The sequence below is a fragment of the Mustela erminea genome, chromosome 18 (genome assembly GCF_009829155.1).
Source record: "Mustela erminea isolate mMusErm1 chromosome 18, mMusErm1.Pri, whole genome shotgun sequence".
In the NCBI taxonomy this organism is placed as follows: Eukaryota; Metazoa; Chordata; class Mammalia; order Carnivora; family Mustelidae; genus Mustela; species Mustela erminea.
Window position 1 is genome coordinate 39,899,086 of NC_045631.1, and position 23,731 is coordinate 39,922,816.

The 23,731-nt window shown below is 37.9% G+C and overlaps 2 protein-coding genes across 7 annotated transcripts in view; one reads left to right on the plus strand and one right to left on the minus strand.

Moving 5' to 3' along the window:
* Positions 1-3,557, minus strand: part of IKZF3 (IKAROS family zinc finger 3) — an 87,095-nt gene extending 83,538 nt beyond the window's left edge. For 2 of the 4 annotated variants that reach the window (XM_032320777.1, XM_032320776.1), the window contains exons 1-2: positions 3,322-3,553; positions 2,798-3,094 (exon numbers count right to left, since the gene is read on the minus strand). In XM_032320777.1, coding sequence (XP_032176668.1) covers positions 2,798-2,804 — 7 coding nt within the window. In that variant the 5' untranslated portion in view covers positions 2,805-3,094; positions 3,322-3,553. Of the gene's footprint in view, positions 1-2,797; positions 3,095-3,321 lie in introns of all 4 variants that reach the window. The other 2 variants (XM_032320779.1, XM_032320780.1) reach the window with 2 other exon arrangements.
* A 3,190-nt stretch (positions 3,558-6,747) lies between these two features.
* Positions 6,748-15,690, plus strand: ZPBP2 (zona pellucida binding protein 2). Of its 3 annotated transcripts, none has more exons than XM_032322904.1 (8): positions 6,748-6,887; positions 7,138-7,203; positions 8,291-8,416; positions 9,871-10,032; positions 11,930-12,148; positions 12,779-12,861; positions 13,807-13,987; positions 14,564-15,690. In XM_032322904.1, the coding sequence occupies exons 3-8, from the start codon at positions 8,338-8,340 to the stop codon at positions 14,656-14,658; spliced, it is 819 nt and encodes a 272-aa protein (XP_032178795.1). In that variant the 5' UTR covers positions 6,748-6,887; positions 7,138-7,203; positions 8,291-8,337; the 3' UTR covers positions 14,659-15,690. The 3 variants fall into 3 exon arrangements, with proteins under 3 accessions (XP_032178795.1, XP_032178793.1, XP_032178792.1); XM_032322902.1 differs by having other exon boundaries at positions 6,748-6,990; positions 9,901-10,032; positions 14,564-15,689; XM_032322901.1 differs by having other exon boundaries at positions 6,748-6,990; positions 14,564-15,688.
* Positions 15,691-23,731: the final 8,041 nt, after the last annotated feature.

The window sequence follows — 23,731 nt, forward strand, 5'->3', positions numbered from 1 at the left end:
ATTATAGAATAATAATATACCACCTGATGGTCAGAATAGTAACCCAGGGTCACCAAGATAAAGTTATCTCTTGTGTACTTTGTTTATAAGACAGGGAGTTGTGTAATAAATACACTTAGAAAGATCTCTATCCAAAATAGAAAAGTTTTATATTAAATAAGAAACATGTCAATACCTGTGAAATTTATATTTGTGAACGACCTCATTTCTCAACCATAACAGATAGAAGAACTACTGCTATTACAACACAAATAACAAAATTTAGCAACATCAAGAGTCTTTGGATAGAAAATATCTCAGATCACAGATTGTGAGAAAAGAAAAGAGTTACAGTTCCTGAGTTATTTATTCGATGTACTAACTTTTCATTTTGAAATTGAAATTGACAAAATTTCAATTTCAAAAGCTTATGTCATCTGACATCTTCATAGATAGAATGTCTCAATAAATGTTTGCTGAAGAATGAATTAAAAAAATTTTATATGCTGAGAGTATGAATAACTAAACAGCTTTACATTTCACAATAAACTGTAGCATGTTATTTGATCACCAAATTAGGCAGAAAATAAAGGTATTCCATAAAGTATTCTACTTTCTTATACTGCCAAGAAATGAGAGGTATAGGGGCACCTGGGTGGCTCAGTGGGTTAAAGCCTCTGCCTTTGGCTCAGGTCATGATCCCAGGGTCCTGGGATAGAGCCCCACATCGGGAAGCCTGTTTCCTCCTCTCTCTCTCTCTGCCTGCCTCTCTGCCTAATTGTGATCTCTATCTGTCAAATAAATAAATAAAATCTTTTAAAAAAATGAGAGGTATACACTGTAGTTCAAATCTCTGTATTTTGAGTCCAAAATGTCAGGATAATAAAAAATATTTTAAATATCAAGCACATGTGCCAGATTAGTCAATCTGTTAGCTATAATAAACTAGATATTTTACTACATTGACTACTCCATCTTCAAGGACCTGATGATAGAAAAGCCAAATTCACATCGTTAATCATTTTTAATTTTTATTTTTTGATGTAAGTGTTGAAGTTTTTACATTAAGCATACTATATACTATCCATCTCTATGGACCTATGAATTTAATCTAGATATCCAGACATACAACTGATCACTGCCTATATCCTATATCCCATCTTTCCCCCTTTATAGTTTGTACATTGTAACTCAAATTCTATACAAGGGTTCATTCCTTTCTTATTCAGACAGTCTTTATTCAGGCTTATCTAAAAGTTTGTTAGGGCCATTACTATCCCAAATTATGCTATTAAGCTAGTAATTTCTTTATTTCACATTAAATGAATTCAGGAGTATTAACATTTACTAGGAAATATTCTCCTTCCCACAGATTTACACTATTCTGTATGTTAGTTTGGAGAAGCGAAAGGACTAAGAAAAAATAGTGTTGAATATTAATTTATAACTTCACAAAAACAAATTTAGCAACTCATCTATAATAATGAAAGCATGAGAGTTTTTTAAATTATTTTTTCGTAATGTATAGTGACCTAATTTTTTCCTGTTCTTGGACAACCAGACCTGTTAACAATTACACTTCATAAACCATTTTTAAATATTCACAATGTCAAATTTTAGAGCACCCTCAATAATTTAAAATTTAATAGCATAGTTTTTCATAAGAGAAAACACCTGAAGCATTATTCATAATGGCCATTTAAAAGTTTCCATATCCATACTAAACGCATTGACTTGTTTGGCATTCTATAAGAAAAAAAAAAAATTATATGGGCCACAGCAGTTAGAAAAATTGTAAGCATACCCATGTAAATACTTCAGGATCATAATATTGCATTCAATGATATTATGTTTGTGGGGGGGAGAAGCTCTACCTCCTATACCTTGTATCCCAAAATATTTAATCAAATTTAAATAACTTCATATATTCTAGATTTAGAGTTGCCAAAGATCAAGGTTAATTGACAACAGAAAATCCTTCGATTATTATGAAAAAATCCATGTTATTCATAAGATTTATCAAATTAACATTTTTATTAGATGTCAGTATCTCATTTATTAAGACAATGAATATGTTTCTCACAAATTCTGATCTTCAAAATATCATCACCTTCCCCAACTTGAAATGCATCTGCCATTTTCAAGGTTTTACAAACATTTGTTGAACAGACCACTGAGAAGTTTACAATAGTAGTGTGAATTTTTAGTTACCCAAGTAAGTATATACTGTAAAATTTTTGAGAAACGAGGAGTTTCACGACTTTCAAAATTAATTCAAATGAAATTTTTAAATGGAGCTTGATTTTTGCTTTGGGTAAAGAAAGATCATTAGAAGATAGAGTTCCAAGGGAACCATCAGTGCCAACCACATAAAAATTCACCTTTCCTATATGATAACATTTACTCTTAGAAGAAAAAAACTGTCACGTTTCATTCTAAAGAAGTCACTCAGATTAGCATAATTCCAATGGACACTAAGCCATGGAGGAAAATTCCAACCTAGTTTGCTGCCATTTCAGGGACGCCCCACAAGTACTCTTCCTCTGCAGACTTTGAGTTGACCCCTCATGTCTGACAACCCTTAAGACATAAAACTGAGGAGAAGTTATCACTTTCCAAAGTTATGTGGGGGCTTGGGGGGGCAGTATGAGAGATGTATGAGAACCGACACGCTTTGCCTTCTGAAATACCTCATATTTACTTTTGACAAAAGAAATAAATAGAAGCAAAACCGAGATTCAGAAGGAACTCTCTCTGCTGCGTGCACCGGTCGAACTTTTCAAAGACCCCTTAGAAAAGAAGCGGGCTGGAGGCTCACCTTCCATCTCGCCGCCGGGCTGGGCTGGGCTGGATTGGATTGGAGTTGCGCTCTGGCTCCCCGGCCGCTCCACGTGCTCCTGCCGTCGCCGGGACGCAGCGCGCAGCTGGCGGGAGATTCCCGGCGTGGGGAGTCCCCGGGATCCGGCAGCCGCGTCGGCGCAGATTGAAAGGGGCAGGAGCCGGCAACTGGCCGGTGCGCGGGGTTACAGCGGCGCTGGCTGGCGGCGGCTTTAAAGTACGCCCGCCAAGGAGAGCCCGAGGTTCCGCACCTCCAGCCCCCTTTTGAATGTCAAACCTGAGAACCAGATAGGATGGAAATGGCGCATCAGTAAATTGTCCCAAAGTATCTATTTAAAAAGGATAATGGATGGGAGGGTAATATGTGGGGGGAGGGACGATCTGGATTGTTTTCTTAAGTTCAACGTTTAAGTTCAAAGAGGTTTGTCTTAAATTTAACAAGATCTGGAACTATTGGTCTAGATTCGGGGATGATAGCAATGAATATCGTCAAAGAGAACTCACTCCGTTTGAAGTCTTATGTTTTTCTTCCTGTTTTTCTTTTCACATGATAATTCTTGGTCCAAGTTTTCAGAAAACTCTAAGACAGTTCAAAGGGATTTGGACCCTTTTATCAACTTTTTCATTTCGGGAAGCAAAAATTCTCTCACTTTTGTTTTCACTTACTCTGTACTCTATGTGTTTATTTTCTACTACTCTGCTTTCTTCCAAGTAGGATCTGAGACAGCTTACAAAAAACATATACATATACATACATACAATGTATCAGAAAAGTAAGTAAAGAAAATAGAGCTAAGGGGAGGGTGTGATAAGATAGTAAAATTAATTAAAGGATGTTACTGCACAGAAACATACCAGTCAACATCTTTTCCTAGTATCCTTCTTGCTTTATAGAGGTAAAGCACAAATTTGACTATAGGAAAAGGAAAGGGGAAGTGACCGTATGACAATTTTTCAAAAGCAGAACTTTTCTTCTGAAGTCTAAGGGACATTGTTCCAGTGAATCCTTATAAAGATATCCATTGTGTTGAACTGGACAACATGTGAATGATTCTCAAAAAGGTCACTTCCACCCTTGTTAGAAAATTACATTGTTACTGCATACAAATCTACTTCAGACTTAAGGTTGGGGGGTTGTGCATCAGCAGACCATATCAGAAGAAACCCACACTTACAAACTAAAGTGTCCATATTGTAATTTATGAATTTTAGTTTATTTTAAATATGCATTGGTATAGAAGGTCAACATACATGTGTGTGTATCAATATACATACACATTTATGTGTGGTGGGTGATTTTTTTTTTTCCTGAGTAAACAGCTTGCATTGTCTTTGTTTTAAGATCATGACACCATGGAGGTATCTCTGTAGATTGTATGGTTTAGAGTTCTGTGGGATAATATCAATTTTGGAGAAATACTCTAAACACCAGGTCTAATTATAGTATTGAAAGGGGAAATTTGTTGTTTGTTAGTTTCTAAAAGCAAAAATAGCACATCAAAAGTAGCAGAAGAGGAACTGTAAAATTTCACAGGGATGGTTTAAGGATGAATAGTTATTTGGTTATTAAAAGGATGTAAAACTGTTATTATACTTAGCAGTGGAACGTGTTTACTACTCTGTAAATAATTAGTTCAAAATGAAGTATTTCAGACTCCAGAGAATGGTACTTAGGGGAATAAATAAAAAGTAGGTGGATGAAATAATTTATGTAGCTACTCCACCCTCAAGGAGGTGGAGCATAATACCCACTCCTTAATGTGGGCTTTCGATAGTGACTTCCTTCCAAACAGTACGGTGCGTAAGGGAGGGAAAAGAGTAATTTTGAAGAAGAGAAATCTGACAAACACTACCTTAGCCAGGTGATCAAGGTAACGTCAACAGTGATAAAATACATTGATAGTATGTACATTTAATACAATTTTATGGGAATGGCACTTATCTCTATAGTTATCTACCCAAAAATCTATGCCCTAAGTAAAATAATGAGAAAATGTCAGACAAATTCCCGTAGAGAGGCATTCCGTAAAGTACCTAACTAGTTAAGGTCAGGTAATGGCATCAAAATGGTCATTAACTCTCAAGGTTGTCAAAAACAAGAAATGTCTGAGAAACTGTCACAGCCAAGAAGAACCTAAGGAAACATGATGACTTAATGTAGTGTGGGAGTCTGGGTGGGATTCTGGAGCAGAAAAAGGACATTTAAGTAAAAGCTAAGAAATCTAAATAAAGTAGATGCCTTATTTAACAGCCATGTATTGATGTTAGTCCATTAATTGTGAGAAATGTACAATACTAATGCAAGATGTCATTAGTAGGGAAAACTAGGTGGGAGTACACAAGAACTCTGTACTACATTCACAATTTTTCTGTAGATCTAAAACTGTTTTTTTTTTTAAGACTTTATTCATTCATTTGACAGAGAGAGACACAGCAAGAGAGGGAACACAAGCAGAGGGAATGGGAGATGGAGAAGCAGGCTTCCCGCTCCCCCAGAACCCTGGGATCATGACCTGAGCCCAAAGCAGATGCTTAAGGACTGAGCCACCCAACTGTTCTAAAATTAGAAGTTTATTTTAAAAGAATGGAGGGGTACTTTCAACAAACTACTACTACTCATTTGGTTAAGTCTCATGTCACAGTATTCAAAGTTTATTACACAGTATTTATAAGAATCGATTGCTTCTAATAACTGGGAAACTAATAAAAAAAAAAACCCCACTGTGGATTATAATGTACTTTGACTAAAACTGAAATGTCAAACTGCTAGGGAATTAAAGATAATCCCTAAATTTGTCTTCATCATCACCACCTCAAGAAGGAAGAGAACAGTTGAGACTAAACCATGAATCTAGACACAGTAACCGACATGGGTGGATCTGACTCACTGAATCACATCTCATGGCTTAAGCTACGTAGGTATAATTAACAGTGACTAAAAATGAAATCACTGACAAAGTTTGCTCCTGGACCATCTGAGATAGTCCAAGTACTGACTTGGCTCAAAGGAAATAAAACTGAAAACTCTTGATCTCACCCAAAATAATCATTCTGCACCCTGTCTGAACCTTGGTTTCTTTACCCACCGGCCTACTCAAAACCACCCCTGAGGGTGTCCCGCTGCTAAGAAATAGACAACAAACAGGCCGCCAAACTGGTCGCCAAGAAAGAACCATAGAAGACGCGGGCATGGTCTCTTTCTGACCTCTGTGGTCTTTACTCATCTGTCATCCATCCCCACAGGAAAAGCAGACTTGGGGGAATCTTGCCTTTCGATTGGGCCCCTTTTCAAAGGCAAGGTTATTTCACGACCCTAAGTAAATTTGCATGGGGTGAGGGGTCTCCCAACGCCGTCTCATACTCGATGTGGAAAATTAAAGGTTCAATGTTCCTCTAGCGTGCGAAAGGGTGGGGACGCCTTGTTGGCGCACGAGTGGTTCTTCGGGTTCTTCGTTGGGGGGGGGGGGACAGAAAATGCAGTTAGGTAAAAATTGGGTGGAAGAGTTTGGAAAAGATGTTGCACACAACTTTAGGCAGAATTCGTGAGAAGCAAGGCACCAGAAATTCCCGCAGGCTCTTTGCTTCCTGTAAGGAGTAAATTCTTAACACGCTTCTCCCTCCCTCCAGTTCTAATGTAATTGCACCCTTCCGTGCCTTACCCCATTGTCCTACATGGGATCCACACTGTTCCTCTCCTGGACGTCTTCAGCCTACAAAAAAGGAAATAACCGAACCGCGAAGGGTTGTCTTCCTTAACATTACTCTTTCCTTCTCTCAGGGCTAGAGGCTGCTACTCAAAGAACGAAATCACAGAGAGCACGGGAAAATGGCGCCAAGCGCGAGGAACTCGCACAAGGGCGGGCGCATGCGCGCGAAGGGGGACGGGCGCTCGCCTCCAGTGATCGGGCCCAGCACGTGCCCGCCCTGCCCCCGCTCTCGAGACGGGGAGCGCGCACGCGCTCTCCTGCGCGTCGGCTCCCGCTGTAGCGACGGACGGGTAGGGGAGCTCACCCCGGCGGTTTGCTCCGCTCTGTGGAGGAGAGATGGGGAGGCGCTGGGCCTGGGCTGAGGTAGGAAAGAGCCCGACCCTCGACGCCTCCCGCGAAGCTAGCCCCTGAGCCGTGATGCGAGCGTGGGTCCTACTCTCCGCGGTGCTCTGGTACCTCACTGGAGGTGGGGCTCCTCCCGCCTGCCCGGTCCCCCTCCACCCGCCTGGCCCCTCTTCCCAGTTCCGCCCCCTCTGCTTCGCCGCGCCCTGCCCTACTCTGTGCCCCCCGCTCCCCTTCTACCTAAAAAGTCAGTGGTTTCTTTCTTCCACAGCTGGATGGCAGCGTTCTTCTGAACGTACCGGGAAAGGCCTCATTTATGGCAAGCCGGGACACCCAGGTACTGAGGACCTCTTCGCCCGCAGAGTCTTATCAGAAGAGCCGGGTGTGCAGTGGACCTGCTTAGTGTTCTTCCAGCGAAGGGAAAGGGAGAGAGAGCTTACTGACCGTCCCCCTGGTGCTTGGCCCTCGCATCATTTCATCCTTACCGGGATGCCTTAGTGTTATCCCCTGGGCTAAAGCCGCACATCTCATAAGGAGCTGGGCTTCGATCCAGATCTTTCTCTGATGCCACCTCACTTCCGGGTGTCTCTGCTGCTTTGCAGTGTGCGGGGCCCGCTCAGAGTGATTTCCAGGGTTCTGCAAGTCCCTCTGCTTGGAGCTCCTACATACACATCTTTTAAGGCTCAGCTCAAATGTCGTTTATCACGGTGATGACACTTAGCGGCACTCCCCAAGGAAAATTGGTCACGCGGCTAACTTTAGATAATTTGGGGCCAGTTCACAGTATTTGTCATGTTTGGGATCTCTCCATGTTTGGAGCCCTTCCCCTCCCCCCCCCCCAAATTGTGGGACTGTATCTTCTTTGTATACTGGTATTCAGTAGACTTAAAATCAGTATCTTGTGGGACTGCGTGGGTTCAAAGTGCCTCTACCAGATCCGAACAGAATAGGTAACTGCCGAAAATCTTTCTAGTATGCCCCCACATAGGCTTAATTATTGTTCCCAAAAGAGGAGGTTTATAGTTAAATATCAAGTTCCTCTTAGGGATGACTGATTATCTTGAGAATAGTTTCCTTTTCTGATCTCTAAATCAATTCTACTAACCCTTCAAAGAATTGTGATTCAAGTGAGTTCTGAATTTGTACATTAAAATGAATTAAATATACTATGTACATTTTTATAAGCAAAACTATAATTATGTACATTTTATAAGCAAAACTATAGTTATAACTATAAAGAATACTATCAGTCTAGAGTTCTAAAAACTTATAGGAGAAGAAATTTATATTAACATTTTAAGTGTTATAATGATATGCTGATTTTTAAAATACTGAAATCCAAAAAGAGCTAATCAGTATGTCTTTGGGACAAAATGGCAGGAAGTGTATTTCTTAATTTTGTTTTATATTTTATTTTGTCGCAGTGAAAATATATGTAAAATTACATCACAGTAGCCCAATCCTTGCCTGTATGGATTTTAAACGTGCTAAAAAAGAAACAGTGGACCCCACCTACTCTTGGATCGGGCCTAATGAAAAGCCATTAACAGGTAATTTATTTGATCTTAGTTATTTTGTTAAATGATAGGGACTTTTATTTAAAGAAAAGCACTGTGACTTATTGGGATGAACAAACTGAAATTTAATTTTAACTGCAGTTTCACCTGCTCCATACTTAGATAGAGCAAATCATGTTCTATTTTGGTCTGTGCCTTATTTTCTCTTTATTAAAAAAGATGAAGCAATAATTTTTTTATCCTATGTCCCAGAGCTATATTAGTTCAAAAGTTTTTTATAGGGGCGCCTGGGTGGCTCAGTTGGTTGGACGACTGCCTTCGGCTCAGGTCATGATCCTAGAGTCCCGGGATCGAGTCCCACATCAGGCTCCCAGCTCCATGGGGAGTCTGCTTCTCCCTCTGACCTTCTCCTCACTCATGTTCTCTCTCACTGTCTCTCTCTCAAATAAATAAATAAAATCTTTAAAAAAAAAAGTTTTTTATAAAACCTAATATTTGGAGAACCTGGGTGTCTCAATCAGTTAAGTGTCTGTCTGCCTTTTGCTCAGGTCATGATCCCAGCATCACAAGTCCAGCTCCCTGCTTAGCAGGGAGCCTGCTTCTCCCTCTTGCACTCCCCCTGCTTGTGCTCTCTCACTCTCTCTGTCAAACAATTTTTTTAAAAATCTTTTAAGGGGTGCGTGGGTGGCTCAGTGGGTTAAAGCCTCTGCCTTTGGCTCAGGTCGTGATCCCAGGGTCCTGGGTTCGAGCCCCACATCTGGCGCTCTGCTCAGCAGGGAGCCTGCTTCCCACGCCCCCTCTGCCTGCCTCTCTCTCTGCCTACTTGAGATCTCTGTCTGTCAAATAAATAAATAAAATCTTTTAAAAACATTTTTAAAAACTTAAAAAAAATTATCTTTGTAGCATCTATCTTGGAGATAAAGTATTTGATGTGGAATTTTTCATGATGTTAGAAGAGTGTATTGGGGTATTAGCATTATTAATTTCTGTCTTATATGAGGAAATTGTGTAGTACTACAGAGTAGTGTAATCTCATTTACTAAATTACCAGCATAAAGCAAACAAAATTAGAGGCCAAGAAATGAATTAAAGAAAACCAAAATATATTTTAAAAGTGTACTTATGTGATTTTCCATAGAGATAACAGAATTAATATTTTTTTAATTTTTTTAAAAGATTTTATTTATTTATTTGACAGAGATCACAAGTAGGCAGAGAGGCAGGCAGAAAGAGAGGAGGAAGCAGGCTCCCTGCTGAGCAGAGATCCCGATGCAGGGCTTGATCCCAGGACCCTGAGATCATGACCTGAGCTGAAAGTAGAGGCTTTAACCCACTGAGCCACCCAGGCACCCCAGATTTTTTTTAATTCTTGAAGTTAAATAGTCCATTAATTTTTTAAGTTTTGTGTTTATTTATAACCCCATTTACTAAATAATGTTTGAATTGTTATATGTTAAATAACCAAGTAATTTACTATTTCTGTTTAGAAAATAATCAAATAAATATAACTAAAACAGGAAAGCTGAAGATGGAAGATTTTCAGGAGGCTTTGTCTGGACTTTACACATGTACTCTTTCTTATAAGACTGTCAAAGCAGAAACTCAAGAAGAAACAGTAGTAAAGCAGAGATACGACTTTATGATCTTTGGTAAGAATATGGGCACATTTTAATTTATACATTTAGTTTGGATAATAATTAAGTGTATAGTTTCTTAATTTAGTGAAAATGAGTCTATTATATATAATTATTATGACTTACGGAGTATTTTGGCATATTTGACCATGCAAACTCATAAATTGACATCTAGATAGTATGTCCAAATATCCTCTTTTAACCTCTCACTTACCACCATCTAGGTATGCAAGTACAATCTACTTTACCACAATTTTGCCAGGTCATTTAAAACTGATGTTTAATTCTGTAAAAGCAAATTGATCGTCCTTTTCATTGGACTATACTGACAACAATAACACTTTCTGCAAATTAAGACATTCCCCCATCTTACTGTTTCTGATACTGTTAACTTATCTATATATGCAGCCATTTCTTCTCTTGTACTGAGTAGATAATGTATCAGATGAAAACAAGATTTTTCTTTTTTCTTTTTTGCATATTCTTTACTGCTTTGTCAGAATTGACCATATAGTTGTGGGTTTATTTCTGGGTTTTCTGTTATTTTCTGTTCTGTTGATCTCTGTGTATATTTTTGTGGCAGTACCATGCTGGTTTTTAAAATTATTTTTATTAACATATAATGTATTATTTCCCCTATGGGTACAGGTTTGTGAATTGTCAGGCTTACACACTTCATACACTCACCATATCACATACCCTCCCCAATGTCCATAACCCATCCACCCTCCCCACACCCCTCCTCCCCCAGCAACCCCAGCTTGTTTGTCTTATAGTTTGTCTCCCTCCTGCTCCCATCTTGTTTCATTTTTTCCTTCCCTACCCCCCAAGCCCCCCACTCTGCCTCTCAAATTCCTCATATCAGGGAGATCATATGATAATTGACTTTCTCCCATTGACTTATTTTGCTCAGCATAATACCCTCTAGTTCCATCCAAGTTGTCACAAATGGCAAGATTTCATTTCTTTTGATGGCTGCATAGTATTCCATTGTGTATATATACCACATCTTCTTTATCCATTCATCTGTTGATGGACTTATAGGTTCTTTCCATAGTTTGGCTATTGTGGACATTGCTGCTATAAATATTCGGGTGCATGTGCCCCTTTGGATCTTGTATCTTTAGGGTAAATACCCAGTAGCGCAATTTCTGGGCTATAGGGTAGCTCTATTTTCAACTTTTTGAGGAACCTCCATGCTGTTTTCCAGAGTGGCTGCACCAGCTTGCATTCCCACCAACAGTGTAGGAGGGTTCCCCTTTCTCCGCATCCTAGTCAACATCTGTCCTTTCCTGACTTGTTAATTTTAGCCATTCTGACTGGTGTGAGGTGGTAACTCATTGTGCTTTTGATATGTATTTCCCTGACGTTGAACACTTTTTCCTGTGTCTGTTGGCCATCTGGATATCTTCTTTGCAGAAATGTCTGTTCATGTCTTCTGGCCATTTCTTGATTGGATTATTTGTTCTTTGGGTGTTTAGTTTGATTAAGTTCTTTATAGATTTTGGATACTAGTCCTTTATCTGATATGTCATTTGCAAATATCTTCTCCCATTCTGTCAGTAGTCTTTTGGTTTTTTTGACTGTTTGCTTTGCTATGCAAAAGCTTTTGATCTTGATGAAGTCCCAGTAGTTGCTTTTTGCCCTTGTTTCCCTTGCCTTTGGCAATGTTTCTGGGAAGAAGTTGCTGCAGCTGAGGTCGAAGAGGTTGCTGCCTGTGTTCTCAGAAAACAACTTTTTTTCATTAAAGTTATTAGTTTTGTATATATTTTTAGGACAAACATAAAACTTACTAGATAAGTTTCTATGCTAATTTGCAAGATTAATGAGATTTAATATTACATATTATTTGCAAATTGTTTAGTAGCACAATGGTAAGCACAATTGTTTTTATTCTCATCATTTTTTATAGCCTATCGGGAACCTGATTATTCATATCAGATGGCTGTACGTTTTACCACAAAGTCTTGTGAAGGAAGATACAATGACCTGCTTTTTAGAGTGCTGAAGAAAATCTTGGATAATTTAATCTCTGATTTGTCATGCCATGTCGTAGAACCATCATATAAATGCCATTTTGTTAAAATTCCAAAACATGGCCTTGTACATGAACTATTTATAGCCTTTCAAGGTAAGAAAAAAAATTTAACATTTCTTTAATGTGAGATATCTTACAAAATAGGCCTTAAATATTTGTTAAGCACTAAAGTATACTGTTGGTTCTAGCCTGGTTAAGGTTTTAAATTTTAATATATTAATTATTTACTTTAAACAATGATATATTGTTACTTACCTTTTTTAAAAATTTATTTTTTTAAGTAGGCTCCACGCTCCCTGTGAGGTTTGAGTTCACAACCTTGAGATCAAGAATTACATGCTGTACAGACTGAGCCGAACAGGCACCCCAATATTGTTGTTTATCTTTTAGAAGTCACTATCATTTTATAAATTCTATGCAGCTAATATTTAACTTATAAATTCCTGAAAATTTAAATTGTATTTTTGAGAAGAACTTAATAAAAGAGAGGAACCAAACAAAATTGATTTCCATTTATTTTAAAGCCTTGTAGTTACTTTGATTAGCCCCCAGATGGAGTGAAATCATAATGTATAAGTCATTCAAATTGTGCACTTTATTACTAGGATTAGATAGATTAAACACATGCATGCATACATACTGAATTCAGCATTCAAAGCTTTATTGGAATGGATGGAACTTTTTAGAATTCTTTTGTGACGATATCTTTTTTTTCCTCTCCAGTTAATCCTTTTGCACCAGGGTGGAAAGGTGCATGCAATGATTCTGCTGACTGTGAAGATATAACTAATCATAATATCCTCCAGGTGAGAATTTCATTGTAGGGGGGAAGTATTTAAATAATTAATAAACTATGTAAAAATTTTTGTAAATACTTTCTTATTAAACATTTCTTCAAAAATTGATTTTTCCATGTTGTGAATATTAATAGTAGACATTCTAAGCAAGTAGATTTAAATTATTGTTTTTAAAAATATAAAGTATTATTGATTTTTTATTTCAGTTTTTTAAGCAGAGAGTCTTGGCTTTATCAAGATGTTTTGTTTTGGAATAATACATCTAGAATAATAGATAGCTCCCCAGGTTAGTAATATGTATTTTTTCTATGTTGGAAGGATGGATCTCTGGTTTTTGTTTCCCAGAGGGTAACTAAGCAGCAGCTTGAAGAACAGCCCCACAACCATGTAATCTTAGGTTAAACAGTAGTTCTTCCAAAATTGTGTCTCTGCTGGTCATAATAGTTGCTTCCCCTCTGCCATTCTCAGAGGCTAAGGGCATAGTCTAAAAAATCCTTTTACTCTCCTGACCTAGTTCCCGAGCCCATACCCTTAATATTATGCATGGCTTATGGAAAGCACTAAGTTAGTATTAGTTATTATTAAACTCTGTGTTCAAAAAATAAAATTTACATCACTGGTTTGTAATATTGATTAGAGAACAGTTTTGGTTTCCATTTGGCTTGCCTCTTTGGAATTAGAAATAATGAACTCTCCGTTATCCACACATGAAATAGACATGCTGCAAATTATTTAAACCTCAATTTAATTTTTCTTAACTATTGTACATATGAATTGACAATAATTGATAAGGTCAAGACTAGACTAATTTTATTATTAACACACAACTTTTCAGGAATTCATCTGTTGGATAAAGCATGACATGCTTATTACTATGTTTCATTGCCTCTGATACTGGAGGATAAATTTGGTTCACAATTCAGTAATTGTACTTCTGGTATTTTAAAATCTTAGGCAAGAGATCGGATAGAAGAATTTTTCCGGAGCCAAGCATATATTTACTACCACGACTTTAATAAAACTATACCAGCTATGCATTTTGTGGACCACAGTTTTCAAGTAGTACGTATGGATAGCTGTCGTCCAGGCTTTGGAAAAAATGAAGGTCTACACAGTAATTGCGCTAGCTGTTGCGGTAATTATAAAATTTAAATATCTAAATATTTAGGTTATATAGTCAAGAATAGATTATTAATTCCCTTAAGATAATTGAATGTAGTGATTCTTTCATAATACGTTATATTTAGTTAAAGGGAAGTAAAACTTCAAAGACCAAATTTCTAAATATAATCATTTTTATGTGTATTAATTCTTCCTAATGCACTCTTCTGTGTTATAAAACATTTTTATAGTGTTCTGAGTTAAGCTGCTATGCTACGATGGAAAAAAACAGAATAATGCTATCTAGAAAACAGAATTGGAAACAGAAACTAGAAAACTAGAAATAGGAACTCATAAATGGGACATTGCAGAAGATACTGTAAAATGCTGATATTGAAAAAATAAGATTCCAACTTTCTCCTACCTTTAAGATCATCAAATTAAAATGTTTCAAACTCACAAATAATCTTCCACAACTTAATTGGCTGAATATTACTCAGTGTAACATAAGTATAGAAACAGTGTGATACTGAAGGCAGATTTATATTACTGGTATAAAATACCTCTAACCGAAATGATAATAATGTACTCCATGTTTTTTCCTCTGCAGTGGTTTGTAGTCCTGGGACTTTTAGTCCTGATGTTGATGTTACTTGTCAGAGCTGTGTTTCCATCCGTGTTTATGGAGCTAAATCTTGCACATAAACTTCAAACAAAAATCGTATTATGAAGACTAGAGGTGAAAGTATTATTACTTGCTTGTGGAGGTGGGGAACATAACATAATTTGTTCACATCCCGGAGCATCAAAGATTGATTAAGTAAGACCAATAAGACCAAAACATTGGAAAACATACATTTTAGAAACTTTAAAAAGATAGTTGACATGGCATTTCTAAGAAGGAATTTAATATCTCCAATGGACAAAGGAAAGTGTATTAGTGGATGATTTTCAAAGAAATATGTTTTGCTGTTTACAGACTGAATCTCTTGCTCTGTACCTAAGACTATATTAAGGTCAAGAAGAGTAGCAAAGTATAATATAATAAAAACTTTATACTTTCCGTATATTAATTTGTTTGAAATCACTCTGATATGACATAAAGGCATATTTACTACCTTCGTAATTAGACCCAAAAAAGGTTGTTTCTTTTGATCCCTTTGCTATTAGTTTGTTTTTTAAATAATTAGTTTTAAAAGTATAGTTTCAGATTTATAGAATAATTGAGCACATATTACATACAGTTTAGTATACCCTCACCCCTCCCCAATATACCCTACTACCCTATTGCGTCAGTGTGATACATTTGTTAAAATTAATGAAAAAAGTTGATACTATTATTAACTATAGTTCATAGTTTATATTAAGGCATTCTTTGTGTTACACAGTTCTATGGGTTTTGACAAATGCATAATGCCTTGTGTTTACCATTACAGTTTCATTCAGAATAGTTACACTACCCCCCAAAATCCTTTGTGCTTTACCTATTCATCTCTCCCTCTTGCTTCAGAACTCTTGACACCACTGATTTTTTTTAAATGTCTCTATGGTTTTCCTTTGCCAAAATGTTATGTACTTTTAATTATACCATATGTAGACTTTTCAGGCTGGCTTCTTTCACTTAGCAATATACATTTAAGGTTTCTCCACGTCTTTTTGTGACTTGATCATTTTTTATTGCTGAATAATATCCTATTGTATGGATATATGAAGGGCATCGTGGTTGCTTCCAGGTTTTGGTGATTATGAATAAAGCTGCTGTAAACATTCGTGTGCAGGTTTTTGTGTGGACTTAAGTTTTCAATTGCATAAATATCTAGGAGTGTGATTGCTGGATTGTATGGTAAGATTATGTATCGTAAGAAACTGCCAAACCATCTCCCAAATTGATTTACCATTTTGCATTCGCACAAGCAAGGAATATGTTCTTGTTGCCTCTCATCCTCACCAGTGTTTGGTATTTTCTGTTTTTTGGATTTTGCCATTCTAATAGGTATGTAGTAAAATTTCATTGTTGTTTTAATTTGAAATTCTTTAATGACATCTGATGCTGAGCATCTTTCATATGCTTATTTGTATATCTTCTTTGGCTAGGTGTCTAGATCTTTGTTCATTTTTTCATTGGATTACTTAATCTCTTATTGCTGAGTTCTAAGAGTTTTTTGTGTAGTTTAGCTACAAATTCCTTCTCAGATACATGTTTTGCAAATATTTTCTCCCATTCTTTCTCTTCACTCTTTTAAGAGTGTCTTTCATCAAACAGAAGTTTCTGATTTTAGTAAACTCCAACTTACCAGTTTTTCTTTCACAGATCATGATTTTGGCATCATACCTAGAAACTCTTCACCAAACCCATAGTCATCTAGATTTTCTCCTCTTATATTCTAGAAGTTACATAGTCTCATGTTTACATTAAGTGTAACATTAATTAATTTTTCGTGAAGAGTAGAAGTTGTGTGTCTAGATTCCTTTTTTTTTTTTTTTTTGCATATGGATGTCCAGTTCCAGCATCATTTGTTGAAAAGACTATACTTCCTCCGTTGAATTGCCTTTGCTCCTTTGTCAATGATCAGTTGACTACATTTGTGTGGGTCTATGCTTGGGTTCTCTCTTCTGCTCTACTTATCAATTTGTCTATCCTTTCATCAGTACCATGGTATCTTGATTGCTGTATAGTAAATCTCAAATCTGATTAGTATCAGTCCTCTGACTTTGTTTTTCTTTAGTATTGTGTTATTCTGGATCTTTGGCTTTCCATATAAACTTTAGAATCAGTTTGTTGATAACCACCAAATAACTTGCTGGGAGTTTGGTTGGAATTGCATTAAATCTATAGGTTAAATTGGGGAAGACTGACAAATATATCAAGTCCTCCTATCAAGGAACCTGGGATAGCTGTTTATTTAGATCTTCTTTGATTTATTTAATCAGAGTTTTGTAGTTCTCCTCGCATAGATCCTGTACATATTTTCTTAGATTTATGTCTAAATATTTAAAGTTTTGGGTGCAAATATAAATTACATTGTATTTTTTGCATTTCAAATTCCAGATATTCATTGCTGGTATTTAGGAAGGCAATTGGCTTTTGTATATTGACCTCATGTCTTGTGATCTTACTGTAATTGCTTATTAATTCCAAGATGCTCTTTGTTGATTCTTTGGGATTTTCTTTTTTTAAAAAAAGATTTATTTGTGAGAGAGAGGAAAGGTACATGATGCATGTGTACATGTGTGTGCATGGGGGAAGAGCAGAGGGAGATGCAGAGAGAATCCTAAGCAGACTCTGCGCTGAGTATGGAGCCTGATTCTGGACTCCATTCCATGACCCCCAAGATTACAACCAGATTGGAAACCTACTGGAGTGGAAACCAAGAGTCAGACACTCAACTGACTGCCCTACCCAGGTGCCCTGATTCTTTGGGATTTTCTATGTTAAACAATCATCTTATCTATGAACAAAGACAGTTTTGTTTCTTCCTTCCCAGTCTGTATATTTTTCACTTTCTTGTCTTGTCTTATTACATTAAATAGAACTTCCAGTATGGTATTGAATAGGAGTGGTAAGAGAGGACATCCTTGCCTTGTTCTGGATCTTAGAGAGAAAGCATCCTATTTCTCAGCTAGCTATAGTTTTTTTAATAGATATTCTTTATGAAATTGAGGAATTTCTGTTCTATTCCTAGTTTTGCTGGGAGTTTTTATCATGAATGGGTGTGGATTTTACCAAATGCTTTTTCTGCATTTATCCATGTGATCATATGATTTTTCTTCTTCAACCTGTTGATGAGATGGATTGCATTAATTGATTTTCATATTGAAGAATCCCAGCATATTTAGAATAAATCTCTTTTAGTCATGGTATATAATTATTTTTATACACTCTTGGATTTGATTTATTAATCGTCTATTGAAGATTATTGCTTTTATGTTCATGAGACATATTGGTCTGCAGTTTTCCTTTCTTGTAATATCATTACCTGGTTTTAATAATAGGGTTATTTAGCATTAGTATTAACATTGTAGATATGTGAGTCAGTCATGATCCTCTTAGGAGACAGAAAACATGAAGTAATTTGAACAGGAAAAGTTTAAAGAAGTATTAATTATAACAGGGAGTTAGAATAGCAAGGAATTGAGTAGGAAGATATAAAGAGAACCCTAAAGAATATAGGAATAGTGGATATAAAGAGCAGCTACTGCCACTAGAACTGAGATAGAGTGTCCAAGAATGAGCCACCATCTCCCAGAGCAGATATCCAGACTTTATTGAAGAGGGCACAACCATGGGTCACTGAATGGCAGAAGTCACTGAGGCTGGAAATTCACTCTCTGTAACTTCCCAGAGATCCACCCTTCGCGATGCCAAGGAAAGTTGTTCATGGGGTAATTTCTCACTCAACTACAAAACCACACAAGGAGGAGAGGCTTTTGCCAAATTGCTGGCCACCATGCACTGTGGGATATGAACACTGGAAATGTCTCGGGAGGCTGCCAAGGCAACAATCTAGAACCAGAAAGAAAATTCCTTTCCTCCTCTAGGATCTCCCCAGCATCATCTATGACAAAATTTAATTCTGTGCCAGCTGGTAAAGGAAAACATTTACAAGACCCAAATCCATTTTCATAAAACAGACAAGAAGGATATATTTGGAGCCGAGAGGCAATAAATTAATAACTGACAAGGTGCAACCCTTTGATTATTCAGCTTCCATATGTACATTTCTACTACCTGTGAACACTTGTACACTGACAAAGAACTTTTATATTTCTACCTAAGAAGGTCCATCATACAAGTATTCACCATTTCCTAAAAATACAATGAAACATAGTTCCAACAGTCATTGTTTCTCTCGATGACTATATTAATTATTCCTCAAGTTCATTCATAGTCCCATTCATTTCCTAAGGACTAAATTGTAAAATTCACAACCAACAACTTGAATATAAACTAAAAATCAGGAAGAAGAAAATGGGTAGTGAATATAATATAATAATAATAACCATGAATATAACAAGCAAAGAGAATATGTGCAAAGTTTCTGTAACTGGTCGTGAGGTTGTTATTGTTATCTTGGCCTTCCTTTTTCAAGTACTCAGTCCATCTTTTTCTTGGCCTCAGCCAGAATTTCAGTTGCTCTGGGTTTTTTATCTTGTGGAATGACCCAAACCTTCACACCCAAAGGGTATGGGTCCTTATGTTCCACCTTTTTAAATTACTGTTGTTGCTATGTAGTTTTCTGTTAACCCTTATTATTGGAGAAGGAAGAACTAAGTAGTACCCCAGAACATCTAAGTCCTAGAAAAGTTCCTCCTTGCTGCCATCATGTAGTAACTCAATTCTCCCTTGGTAATCACGATAATCGCTCCAGTCAGTAAGTTAACACACCACTTACCTTGTTTCTGGCCTGTTGGTTCCATAGTATATGGAACTTAAATGTCCAGGTGACAATCTCATCTTCCAGTTCAGGAAAGAAGAACCACTGTTGTTGTTCCTGGTGGAAGCATTCCCCCACTTGAGGACAATGATCTCCAAACCAGTAGAGCTCACAGTTGCCAGGATAAGAGTAAAAATTCTGCAAGTGGGTTACTAGGTGTAATTTTGAGAGGGCCCACTTCTACTTCCACCTCTGATTTCTAGATTATTCTGGCTATGAAGGAGACAGCACCATATATATTAATCTCTGAGTCAAAGCATATACAGAACCCCTTTGTTTCAGGGTATTATCTCTCAACTGACACTGTAACTGAGATTTTGGTAAGCCATTTCACCTTTCAGTTATGCCAGTTGCTTCTAGGTGATGGGGTGGTAAAGACCATTTAATTCCATGGTTATGAGCCCATTGCTTCACTTCCTTTGTTAAGAAGTGAATTCCTTGATCAGACAAAGTGTGGTGTGGTATGTCAGGAAGGTAGATAAGGCACCCTATGAGTCCACTGGTGCTGGCAGAAGCATTCTGAGCACAGAAGGCAAATCCATGCCCAGAATTTGTGTCTATTCCAGTAAGGATGAATCTCTGTTGTTTGGACAGTTTTACTTCATCAGTGTAAAAAGAATTAGTCACACAGGTTAATGGATATAATGCTGTCCTGAGACAGACTAATGCATTATTCTTTTTTATTTGTAATAATGTCTCATTTTGAAAAAGAATTTTATAAAAGTGAGAAACAGAATGTGAACTTTTTTTTAAGATTTTATTTATTTATTTGACAGAGAGAGAGAGGTCACAAGTAGGCAGAGAGGCAGGCAGAGAGAGAGGGGGAAGCAGGCTCCCTGCTGAGCAGAGAGCCCGATGTTGGGCTCGATCCCAGGACCCTGAGATCATGACCTGAGCTGAAGGCAGAGGTTTAACCCACTGAGCCACCCAGGCGCCCCCAGAATGTGAACTTTTTAAAAATTAACATATGATGTATTATTTGCTTCAGGGGTACAGGTCTGTGAATCATCAGTCTTACACAATTCACAGTACTAACTATAGCACATACCTTCCCCAATGTCCATAACTCAGCCATCAGCAACCCTCAGTTTACTTCCTGAGATTAAGAGTTTTTTATGGTTTGTCTCCCTTCCCGGTCCCGTCTTGTTTCATATTTTCCCCCCTATTCCCAACATCCCCTGCCCTGCCTCTCAAATTCCTCATATCAGAGAGATCACATGATAAATGTCTGTCTCTGATTGACTTATTTCGCTCGGCATAATACTCTCTAGTTCCATCCATGTCATTGCAAATGGCAGGATTTCGGGGGTTTTGATGGCTTCATAGTATTCCATCATATATAGATACCACATCTTTATCCATTCATCTGTTGATGGACTTATAGGTTCTTTCCATAGTTTGGCTATTGTGGATATTGCTGCTATAAACATTAGGGTGCACGTGCCCCTTTGGATCACTACATTTGTATCTCTAGGGTAAATACCCAGTAATGTGATTGCTGGGTCATAGTGTAGCTCTATTTTCAACTTTTTGAGGAACCTCCATGCTGTTTTCCAGAGTGGCTGCACCAGCTTGCATTCCCACCAACAGTGTAGGAGGGTTCCCCTTTCTCCACATCCTGGTCAACATCTGTCCTTTCCTGACTTGTTAATTTTAGCCATTCCGACTGGTGTGAGGTGGTAACTCACCACACTGTGGTTTTGATTTGCATTTCCCTGATGGCGAGTGATGTTGAGCACTTTTTCATGTGTCTGTTGGCCATTTAGATGTCTTTTTTCCAGAAATGTCTGTTCATGTCTTCTGGCCATTTCTCCTTCTCCTTCTTCTTCTTCTTCTTCTTCTTCTTCTTCTCCTTCTCCTTCTCCTTCTCCTTCTCCTTCTCCTTCTCCTTCTTCTTCTTCTTCTTCTTCTTCTTCTTCTTCTTTTTTTAAGATTTTATTTATTTGTTTGACACATAAAGAGTGAGAGAGGGAACACAAGCAGGGGAACTGGGAGAGGGAGAAGCAGGCTTCCCACTGAGCAGGGAGCGCAATGTGGGGCTTGATCCCAAGACTCTGGGATCATGACCAGAGCTGAAGGCAGATGCTTCTTAACAATTGAGCCACCCAGGCACCACCACCACCACCACCCCGGCCGTTTCTTGACTGGATTATTTGTTCTTTGGGTGTTGAGTTTGATAAGTTGTTTTGTTTTGTTTTTTAAAGATTTTTTTTTTATTTATTTGACAGAGATCACAGGTAGGCAGAGAGGCAGAGAGAAAGGGAAGAAGGCTCCCCACTGAGAAGAGATCCGAATGTGGAGCTCGATCCCAGGACCCTGGGATCATGACCTGAGCCGAAGGCAGAGGCTTTAGCCTACTGAGCCACCCAGCTGACCCAAGTTTGATAAGTTTTTTAAAGATTTTGGATACTAGCCCTTTATCTGATATGTCATTTGCAAATATTTTCTCCCATTCTGTCTGTTGTCTTTTGGTTTTGTTGACTGTTTCCTTTGCTGTACAGAAGCTTTTGATCTTGATGAAGTCCCAGTAGTTCCTTTTGCCCTTGTTTCCCTTGCCTTTGGCGATGTTTCTGGGAAGAAGTTGCAGCAGCTGAGATTGAAGAGGTTGCCATCTGTGTTCTCCTCAAGGATTTTGATGGATTCCTGTCTTGAGTGTAAACACTTTAATGACTGAATTCTAAAGGGAAACCTCTGTCCCCTTAAGAATTAAAGTCTCAGGGCACCCGGATGGCTCAGTCGGTTAAGGGTCCTCTGAGTCTTGTTTGGCTTAAGTCATGATCTCGGGGTCATGACATAAAGACCCATGTTAGACTCCACCCTCAGTGGGGAGTCTGCTTCAGATTCTTTCTCTCTCCCTCTGCCCCCCTCCCTGCTACCCCCCACTTGTGCTCTCTCTCAAATAAATAAACACATCTTTAAAAGAAAAAAAAGGAATTAAATGTCTACTTCTTGAAGGTGGAACTACCTTGAGAGACAGATGCCTAGGGGACCAAAGGAGGCAGCTCCATGTGCTCGGAAAGAACAGCTGACACATACATAGCACTATGTGCCAGGTGCTTTTCTAAATGCTTTTGATGTAGTTAATTCAGTAGTCCTCATGTTCATCGTAGTAGGTACATACTCATTATTCATATTTTATAGAGAGCAAGCAGAAGGACATAATTGTTAAGTAATTCGCCCAAAGTTACACAGCTAGTAAGTAGAAGAGTTGGCATGGGAAGTCTCCAGAATCTTATTTACTAGCTATTCTGTCTTTCTTAGCAAGTTTTATTTTAACAAGTAATTAACAATTCCTAACATATTTTTTAAGGATTTTATTTATTTATTTGACAGAGAGAGGCACAGTGAGAGAGGGAACACAAGTAGGGAAAGTGGGAGAGAATGAAGCAGGCTTCCCACTGAGGAAGGAGCCCAGTGCAGGGCTCAATCCCAGGACCCTGAGATCATGACCCTAGCCAAAAGCAGATGCTTAACAACTGAGCCACCCAGGTGCCCCTCCACTTTCTGCTTTCTGATGGTATGAGCTGTGACTTGACTTTTCTTCTCCAGCTCTTTTAGATAATCCCACAGAATGTAAGCACTGCTCTTGAGTTTGTGAATTTCTTTTTCCTGAGCCAGGAAACTATTTTCTCCTTTTACATTTTGTTTTTCATCCTCCAGTATCCTTTTACATTTTAGATTGTTGCCATATTTGCATCTTAACTGTGTTCATCCTTGGCAAGCTCTTCTTACCCCACAGCCCATGCATGTGATAAATGTTTCTCAGGGCCCTTCTTGCCTTCCTCCTTTGGTTTTGTAAGCTTCTTCATTCCCTCGGAAGGAAGAATGTAGATAAACTGACAGATTAGTATGATTACCTTTAGTTTTATGAGTAGAAGTAGTTTTACAGTCAAACAAAACCTGATCTCAAGAAAAAATTTTTTAAGTTACAATAATGGATAAAAACAAAAACAAAAACAAAACAAAAAAAAAAAACAGAAGATTGCCAGCTTTGTGCAGGTGTCAGTGGCTTAGAATGGAAACTATTTTCTTACTGTAGCAGGCTTATTATTTCACCAGTAACCCATTCCTCAGAACAGAAAATTCAGTAGCCAAGAAAGAACAAATTGTAACTGTTAGGAGGTAACATAACTTCAGACAGCTATGGCACAATAATGAATTATGCAGGCCTGAAACCCCCTGAGGTTGCAGAAACAGGACTGGTGCCAGAGTGTAGTCTCAGAGTGTCAGTGTTTTCTCTGAAGACTGCTACAACTGTGAGGTGGAGTTTGGATAAACAGATAGTATGCTCTCGGTTTGGATCCTCCCAAGGTAACACATTGATATCTGGTATCTGAATCCAG